At 50.0% G+C, this 10,000-nt stretch overlaps 1 protein-coding gene across 1 annotated transcript in view; it reads right to left on the reverse strand.

Moving 5' to 3' along the window:
• The window catches only part of LOC135821624 (transcription initiation factor TFIID subunit 1-like), a 57,218-nt gene that overhangs the window by 7,226 nt on the left and 39,992 nt on the right, over positions 1 to 10,000 (reverse strand). Inside the window, 12 exon segments of the mRNA XM_065334621.1 lie at positions 1,297 to 1,364; positions 1,913 to 1,997; positions 2,320 to 2,412; positions 2,799 to 2,947; positions 5,669 to 5,721; positions 6,634 to 6,746; positions 7,124 to 7,207; positions 8,077 to 8,188; positions 8,861 to 8,920; positions 9,437 to 9,538; positions 9,540 to 9,574; positions 9,807 to 9,902. Coding sequence (XP_065190693.1) covers positions 1,297 to 1,364; positions 1,913 to 1,997; positions 2,320 to 2,412; positions 2,799 to 2,947; positions 5,669 to 5,721; positions 6,634 to 6,746; positions 7,124 to 7,207; positions 8,077 to 8,188; positions 8,861 to 8,920; positions 9,437 to 9,538; positions 9,540 to 9,574; positions 9,807 to 9,902 — 1,050 coding nt within the window.

Here is a 10,000-nt window from a genome sequence, read left to right on the forward strand (position 1 = left end):
TGAAGTAGAAATTGTGGAAGAGGTGTGTCGTGCGGGGACCAGTTGTACCAAGCAGGTTCGAGTAGCTCTCAAGCTCTCTCTCCCCTTGCCGTCGCGATCTCTCTCTTTCCTTGCCATTGCGATCCAAACAAGACGTATATGTTGCGAAAGCTGATGCGCTTATTATTTTCACCCGCTGTTGTCTCTGGTCTTATTGTTCTGTTCGGTCCGGTGTCTTACATGGTCTTATGTGCGTATGGGTGTGCTGCGTTGTGTGCCAGAGATGGGAGTGCTGCGTTGTGTGCCGGAGATGGGAGTGCTGCGTTGTGTGCCAGAGATGGGAGTGCTGCGTTGTGTGCCAGAGATGGGAGTGCTGCGTTGTGTGCCAGAGATGGGTGTGCTGCGTTGTGTGCCAGAGATGGGAGTGCTGCGTTGTGTGCCACCGTAACACAGCATGTGAGATAAGCATAATGAAAGTCGGCTATTTTCCAGACGAATACAGTTGTGGCGTAAGAGGTGTTGGCGCTCGTCTTCCGGGATGGTGAAGGGGCTAAGCGGCACCGATCCAGGACTCCGCTATCAGGCTATTAGTCAATGGTGAGGCCATGATGACGTGATGGTGCCTGTTGCCAGCTTGCTTGTCAATCACTCAGGCGTGGTTCACTGCAGGCTTCGATGGACAACGGTACGAGGTCGGCATCCCCTGGACCGACCCAGGTGGCCCCATCGTCCAGAGCAATCGCGCAATGGCAGCGCGTCGGTTGGCAAACCTCGAGAAGATGCTATCGTCGAAGCCTGAGATTCGCACGGCATACAACGGTGTCATGTCCTCACACCTCAGCAAGGGTTACAACCGCCAGGTGCCGGACGCGGAGGCACTGGCCGACAAATCTGACCAGTGGTTACTGCCGCACTTCCCGATCGTCCATCAAGACAAGAGCACGACCAAAGTAAGAGTCGTGTTCGACGTTCATCAAGGTGATGGAAGTGACCGCCCTCAGCGCACACGCACACACACATGCACACACACACGCGCATGCGTGCACACACACACACGCCCCCCTCCCCACACACTACGTGCCAAGAAGTATTTATTAGACAGCTAGCTGTGCACAAAAGAGAAGCAGTATGCAAACACAGGCACACAGGCACACAGCCACACAGAGGCACACACACAGGCACACACACAGGCACACACACAGGCACACACGCATGCACGCACACACACACACACACACACACACACACACACACACACACACACACACACACACACACACACACACACACACAGGCACACAGCCACAGGATAGTTACCTTGGCTATCTCAGCAACGGCAATCTGGCGCATGCTCTCTGCAATCTGAGTCAGAGGGCTGTTGTTACCTGTAAGGGAAGATGGAGAGTAAGAGACACAACACACCAAAACACACGATTACCATGTGTACAGATATGAAACATCACTCCTCAACTCCAAAACGGTCCCTTTACTACAATTCACATAGATATTACACCAAATTTGCGGGTCTGGATTTGCTGTTATACTTTTTGAAGTTAATTTGATTCGCAATAAAGAGACCGCTTTGGAGTTGAGGAGTGAATTTTCTTAAATGCGTAAGTGGCTGCGTTGGAGTTTGAGGACGATAAGAAAATGTTACCATGTGTACGGGGAAATAAATGGAGAGAGAGAGACAAAGAGAAAGAGAAAGAGAAGAGAGAGAGAGAGAGAGAGAGAGAGAGAGAGAGAGAGAGAGAGAGAGAGAGAGAGAGGGAGGGAGAGAGAGAGGGAGAGAAGGAGGGAGACAGGGAGAGCGAGAGGGAGAGAGAGAGAGAGAGAGAGAGAGAGAGAGAGAGAGAGAGAGAGAGAGAGAGAGAGAGAGAGAGAGAGAGAGAGAGAGAGAGAGAGAGAGAGAGAGACACACACACACACACACCGTTGTAGAGGACACTGTTGCGGACCATCAAGTCGACATGATTCATGAACTCCTCGCGAGAACGATACAAGCGATCTCTGATGTTCTGCATAGTACACACAACAAAAATCAAATCCCATCATGGACTTGTGGCAAGAAAAACACTTGATGGTGTACACACCCATGTACCCTGGATATGTATCATCAATAGTGTCAACACATCATCATACACTCATCCTGCCGTTAGGCTCTGCACTCTTACAATATGCCTATACGCAAGTGTATGTGCGTGTGTATGTGCGTGTGCGTGTGCGCGTACGTGTGTGTGTGTGTGTGTGTGTGTGTGTGTGTGTGTGTGTGTGTGTGTGTGTGTGTGTGTGTGCGTGTGGTACATGGTGTGTGCATGCATGTGTGTGCGACATGCTTACCTCTTTCATGAGCTGTAAATGCATGGGCTCCTTGACAATGGTGTAGTAGTCGGGAGCTTGCTTGGCTGGAACTGCGGTGTGGAACGGGTAGGACTGCACGTGCAAAACAACACACACACACACACACACACAAACACACACACAATACAGCAAGAAGCACAACAATTGGCCACCCACTTGAGAGATTCACTGAGTTTCAAAACAAGGCTGACCCATCCGCAAAACGCCCCACCCCTGCCTCAACCTGCTCAACGGTATCATCGTTGGCTGACCACACCACAGGCACGATACACGTTCGGTCACCCCTGCCAGTTCATCCTGTGCCTAGCCCAGTGACTATCATTGTGCTGTTAGCACAGTAAGAAAGCACACTGAGGTCTGATTATAACTAAATGTGGCCTATGACAGCAGCAGCAGCAGCAACAGACAACAGCAGCAATAAAAAAAGAACAAAAAGCAGTTAGATTCTGGCATCTTACATCCGGCAACTGCCTCATCTTCTCCACGACGTTCTTTTCCAGAATGTTGCCCATGTCGACGTGAGGGTTAGTTCGTCGCCGGTGATTAGTACGAGCATGTCTCTGCAGGTAGTCGCAGTGTTCCGAGGTGGTGCGACGCCGTCGACGAACTGGACGTGTAAGGACACACGTGGACAGACGAGAGCGTGTTAACAAACGCAACGCAACACAAGTATGAATTACGTATATCACACTAGCTATAGTCAACCTTGTGATTAACAACATCCGTTATAACAACTAACGACACAATTTTCAGACCTTGTAAACATTTGACTGCATATGTTCAACCCAACCCAACTCAACAAAGTCAGAGGGTTGGGGGGGGGGGGGGGGGTAGGCGCGTACGCAGGGTCACCTCTAGGGGGGTTTCCAACCGAATCACAAATGATGAGTTTTAACCCTTTCAGGAATGCCCTAGGAAATTTTCAAAATTCTGCATTTTTCGTGTTCCTTAGATCATAACTTCAGTTCTACCCCGTGCTCAATCTTGTGCTTCCTAGAAGTGGAACGGTATCCGAGAGAGGAAGAGAATGAGGCCAGCCATGATAGCCAGGACAGTGTAAACATGGTACATCTGTATATCCAGCGCTATAGAGTGCAGTGACGGTGCGAAAAATGCCCCAAACTTGCCAAATTTGCCCAAACGCATCTTGCTCCAACTACAGTAAAACCTGTCAAGGCGATCACTCTGATAAGGCAACCAACTGTCCAAGGGAACCACTACCACCAGGACGAAGGATATGTCACTTCTCTGCGGTTGACGTCACAGTATAAGAATTAGCAGAGAAGTAGTGTTCTCTGTCCACCCGGGAACGGGTACGAGGGAGCACGGTGTGGGATAAAAGGAGGTGACGAGTGCAGGGTCGGCCTCTTTTGTCTTTGTGCGGAGAGTTGAGTGAGAGTTGTGAATTATTTAATTTGAAAGTTTTGGTTTGTGAAAAGAATGTCGAGGTCAAGAAGTGTGCCGCCGAGTGGTAGTGGTAGTGAGAGTGAAGGGTATGTTGAGGAGAGTAGGAGGATGAGAGAGATGGCTGCGAGATTGGAGACATTGGAGAGGAAGTTGGAGAAGTGACAGTGAGAGTGAGAGTGAGTCAGAGAGGAGCAGGAGAAGTGGCAGGAGTAGAAGTAGCAAGAGGAGAAACAGCAAGAAGAGCAAGGAAAGTAAGCAGGTGAAGAGGGAGAGACAGGACGAGAGGATGGCGGCGGCAAGAAAGAGAAGTTGGAAGGCCAAGGCCCACGAGGAGCAGTTCTGCGTGATCAGTAAGGCGTTGGAGCCTCTAGCCAAGGCAAGGCAGAAGGCGGAGCGTCGAGGCGAGAAAGACATCGCCAGAAACATCGAGGAAGGTGAGAGCGTCCTCCAGCGGCGCGCGTCAAGCTATTGCTGTTTGCGGACGCCGAAGGGTGGTCGGCCGCAAACATATATGACGGAAAAATGGAGTGTGGGTCCGATACGGACGATGAGCGGAGGATGAGGAGGGCCAGGGCGGAGGCCAAGGAGGGGAAGAGGAGCAGTGGCAAGCCCTTTCCAGGAGGCCGCCCAGCCGGGGTCGGGCTCGGAGCGGCTGCTCGAGCCCAGACCATGCCGGCCGCACCGAAGCCACCCGGATTCGGCGCCCCGTTCAAGGAGCTGGCCTGTTGGCGGTGCGGAGGGAAGGGGCACGTGCAGCGGGACTGCACGCAGCCTGCCCCAGGCCCAGCACCTGCCAGGTCATTCCCGGTGCAGCAGCAACAGCAGCCACGATGAACAAGATAAGTTTGATGTGCATGTTGATGATGATGATGAGGAGGATGAGGATGATGAAAGGAGTGTTCAAACTTATTCAGATGTTGTGGGTGAAAGCGGATCTGGTGCGGAAAGGGAAGGGGAAATCTGGGCAGAGGGTGAAACTGTGATGCATGGGAGATTGAAGCGGTGCATACCGTTTTGGAGGGAGATGGGGGCTTCACCTTGGATTATTAGTATTTTGGAGGTCGGTTATGCGTTGCCGTTTGTGACAGACCCTCCGTCTGGTTTTTTAAGGAATCAGAAAAGCTGTTGGAAGCATGTACAATTTTGTTGATGAGGCAGTGAAGGGGCTGGTAGACTGCGGGAGTGCGATGAAAGTAAACGAATCTGAGTTAAATTGTGTTAGCCCGCTGGGAGTGGTGGAAGGTGCTAGGAAGCTGAGACTGATTTTAGACTTGAGGCAAGTGGATGAATGTTTGGCAAAATTCAGGTTTAAATTGGATGATATCAGGATGGCAGTGAAGCTTTTTCAGAAAGACGACTTTGTGTATTTGTGCTGTGGTGGCCCCCACTGGCAATGTTCACGTGTTCAATAGTGGTGTACACGTATGAGTGAGTGTGCGGATGTGTGCGCAACGAGTGAGTGCAGGGTGGACAGAGAATGTCAATTTCAGTCAAATGACCCTGGATACGGAGAGCACCTGTACACAGAGACCAATTTTGAAGGAAGGAGTCCCTTGAATGGTCGCCTTAGACAGATTTCACTGTATTTTGAATTTTCGTTTTCATCAATCGCAGAGTTTCGATTTTTTCGCTGTGTACTCTACAGAATATTACAACTGAAACCCGTGGAAATTTGAGCAAGTCAGCGTGACGAAAAGTCTCAAATTCTCGATACTCAAGGCGAACTCGGCGCTTTGAAATTGCCGAGATCGTTGCTTGTTTGGAACATTTGGGGGGTTTCCGGGCAACGGGAACCCCCCTGCGTACGCGCCTGGTGGGGGGGGGGGGGGGCGAGGGGATTTTCTGGGGCAGTATAATATTATTTCAAGGGTTCTCAAGGCTAATCAAGCGTACTATGAACAGTTGAACATGTACAACATACTTAGCTCTCGCGGAATCCGTACACGCAAGGCGTCCTGGCGCATGCGATTCGACCTGTTCAGAACAAACACACACACGCACACACACACACACACACACGTGCGTGCACACACACACACAAAGTTTGACAATGCACACAGCCTTCGGTATCCACTTCCTCTGCCCTACAAAGGAGAGGACTTGACTACAGAGGGCAACAGTCACCACATTACCATTGTGCAAAGATACTGCTGTGCATTCAGAGACTTTAGAAAATTACACTGTACTGCATGCAAGGGCAAGTCCATGCAAGACCGGTGTGGAGCCCAATGTGTGATTTTTCAAGGAGAGCAAAGAGCAGGTGATTGGGAGAGAGAGAGAGAGAGAGAGAGAGAGAGAGAGAGAGAGAGAGAGAGAGAGAGAGAGAGAGAGAGAGAGAGAGAGAGAGAGAGAGAGAGAGAGAGAGAGAGAAAGACACACACACACACACACACACACACACACCTCAGACCTCAGACCTCAGACATGCCCATCGCGGGAGCGATGATAGCGAACAGCTATGTTAGACATAGCAACTTGTGCTGGGATTACACCATTCAACAGCTTGCAAGGGTGATGAATTGACCGCCACTATTTTTAGCCTGGTATCCACCACACAGCTGTTTGAAGTGACTTTTTCTGGCCAGTGAATCCCTATTTTTCATTTTTCCATTTTTTTCTCTTTTTTTTTTCTTTTCTACACACACACCACACCACATACTCCGGCATACACTGGCTGTTGGTAACCACCCAGGAGAATGAAAGAAAAGTCCGGAAGAGTCTGAGAAAGAGAAGAAAGACGTGTGTGACCATAATCGTCGGGAATCGAACCCGCAACCTATCGATTGGAAATCGCTGCACATACCACTGCACCATATGGGACACACACACACACACACACACACACACACACACACACACACACAAGGAAAGAGAATGTTGTCTTACTGTTCCAGAACAGATCGATCAAACGAAACTTTGGTGCCTTCGACCTTCACCAAGTGATCCTGCGGGAGTGCAGGAGCTTCCTCTGGAACATCAGGTTCTTCCGCTAATACACTCTACAAACATACACACACACACACACACACACACACACACACACACACACACACGAGCGCGCACACACACACACACACACACACACACCTGAATAGCTCAGTTGCTCTTGCAAACAAGCGGTGACAAGCGTTTGCGGCCACCGTGACTTCCTTCGGGAACAGAGAACAAGTTAACGTTTTTCAATTTTCAAAGGCATGGGAAACAGCAGCACCGCCCTCCCCCCCCCCCCCCCCCCCTCCCCCACACACAAACGTGCACACACACATACACACACATGCACGCGTGCACACACACATGCACACACACATGCGCACGCACACACTGACACACACACAGCTAGCAAATACATGTACAAGAGTCCCTGGCAGTAACGTACGGGTGGATTGTCCCTGGCAATGTACTTCGGACAGTGCTTGTTGGTCTTCATGTGACCAAAGCCTCCACATGCTCCACATCGCATCTGTTAGCACAGAACACACACACACACACACACGAATGGACAAACACATACTTGACGTTGTAAGAATAGATTGATAAACGAGTTTGATAAGGTTGCAGAGTGAATGGGTAAGAACGGGTCTGCTCTAACTCCACTTCCTATGAATGAAGCTGCAAGAAGTCTCACCACTGCTACCGACATGCTTTACTGACATCCAAAGTGACATCCAAGTCATCGCCTGGATCACTATCGGATCTTGACCAGGGTCTACTGGCGATGAGGGAGAAGACGCATCCAGTGCTGCCTCCGAGACCTCTGGTCGGACTAGCTGGACTCACCTGCACCTTGCTTTTGCATGTCCTACCCATTTTGTCTGTTTGTCCTAGTCTTCTGTCCCACTTTACTGTTACCTCACATCATCAGTAGGATCGTGTGCTTTAAACTTAAAAAAGAAAAGAAAAAAAGACTCGAGCACCACCCTCATTAGTATGCTATGTCCACAACAGGACGGTCGGAAGCAGTTTTTGACTGGTCCGGCCATACCCTAGCCAAGTTACATACAGTTTGTGTATGATATGTAGGGTATATGACCTCCTCAGTAGTAAACACACTGTAGTGGCCAAATAGTTGGTCCAGCCATGGTCTGACCAACCGGACCAGTTCCGCCGGGCCTACAAGATGAGCACTGCGCTCACTGTCTAGCACATTGGAACACTCCTGGGGGTCTGTAACCCCCCCCCCCCCCCCCCGTCAGAATTGACCATGGGAAGCTATTACCGTTTACCGTCTGTAGCTTACAACAGCTGTGCAGAAAAATCACCTGACCATAAAGGCCAGTTATTGATGCACAACATGTATAATTGTATACTACAGTGGTGGGTGGACTGTACCTTTGCAAGGTTGGGGTTAAGCTCCTTCTCCTCCATTTTCTTCCTGCGGCGCTCCGCACGGGCACGTTCCTTCTCCTCATTGCGCTTAATACGTCGCAGCTGCTCTTGAATCCTAGATACATGCAGACAAGTGAAGGCAGAGACAGGGTGGGAGAGAGAGAGAGAGAGGAGAGGAGAGAGAGAGAGAAAGAGAGAAATAGAGGGACAAACAAACACACAGACACACAATTAGTGAGAGAATGGTGGGGGGAGGGGGGAGCAATGCCTCACTAACACCAGACTAAACAAAACAAACTCACTCAGGCAGGTAAGTACACGCACAAGGAAGTGGACTGCACTAGAAAAGTCGTATCACACTGACTGTCATAACAAGATAGTTCACAATAGGCCATTTTGCTGACGTTACTCTAGATGTCATGCACACAGTGTGATCGGCAGACAACATTGGGATTAGTGATGGCCATGCCAGCAAAGAGGATATCCAGGTTAACGGAGCCAATGCTGGTAATCCGCATCGGAAGCGAAAAGCAGGAGACAAACGCCAGAAAGGGGTGGTAGCGTGCCCATACATAGAGAAAACTTGTGCACAAGGCAACACATCCATTACCTCTCATGGTACCAGAATAATCTTGACACGTCTACAGAAATATAGCGCATGCACTATCAAACATTCGGGGGGGGGGGGGGGGTACCAACAACTGCCAGCCAGCAACCGGAGTGTTTGTGTAGGTGAGGTTGTATCACGGGGTGTGCATGTTGGGCGAGGAGTGGGGCTAGTTCCTACCTGCGCTTTTCTCTCCGCATCGCTTCCCTCGTGTGTTCATCATGCTCTGCGTAGACAGCCCTACACACACACATGCACATACACATACACACATACATACATACATACATACATACATACATACATACAGACAGACAGACAGACAGAGACACATAGACACACAGGCAGGCAGACAGGCAGACAGACACACAAAATGAACAGTAGCAACAGAAGTTTAAAAAAAATACTTAAATCAGATCCCCTCGTCACATACAGATAGTGCACCTGGAAGCTTGCACACTTCGAAAGATCAGGTGTGCACAGCACAGGCAACCTTTCAGACACTCTTGCCTGCGCCAGAACATCACCACTAGTGAACCATCACAATAAACAAACAGATGCAGCGGCAGAAGCAGTGGCAGCAGCAGCAACACCAGCAGTAACAACAGCAGTAGCAACAGCAGCAGCAGCAGCAGCACCACCACCACCACCACAACCAGCAGCAGCAGCAGCAGTAACAACAGCAGCGTCTGCCACCGGCATGAAAGCATGCTAGAAGAACCAGCATGAGTAACCCTGCGCATACAAACAGCTTACTTGTCCTTCTTGCCGGCAACACGAAGATAAGCCTCAATGACCTCTGGGTGTGTGACAATCTCCGTGCGCACAAACAGTTTGTCATTCTCCTGGAATGTGCGGTGAATGAGAAGACGGCGGTTTTTTCCCGCTGACATTCTGAAAAGCACACCAACGAGTGCAGACGGACAGACAGACAGACAGCACCACAGACAGGACAGACAGACACACGTGACAAATACACGCACACATACACACACACACACACGAAAGGTATAATTCGAAGTTCACAGTACACTGCACTGGTCAGTTCAGTGCATGCGTACAAGACAACCAAGGAGAAGAGCAGGAAAGCAAGCAAACCAGCACACACACTGCTTGCATGACTTACCTGCCAAGCATGCTGTTCATCATTGCTAGCAAGAGATGTGGTATCATCACCATCTTGCTTGTTCGGAGACGACTTCGTGCTCTTGGACTTATCCGCCTACACAACGAGAGAGGTGAGAGAGGGAGAGAGTGAGAGAGGGAGGGAGGGAGAGATGAGTTAATAACTTACATTGCAGTCTAACAACAATTGGAAGT

The sequence above is a fragment of the Sycon ciliatum genome, chromosome 7 (assembly GCF_964019385.1).
Source record: "Sycon ciliatum chromosome 7, ocSycCili1.1, whole genome shotgun sequence".
In the NCBI taxonomy this organism is placed as follows: domain Eukaryota; kingdom Metazoa; phylum Porifera; class Calcarea; order Leucosolenida; family Sycettidae; genus Sycon; species Sycon ciliatum.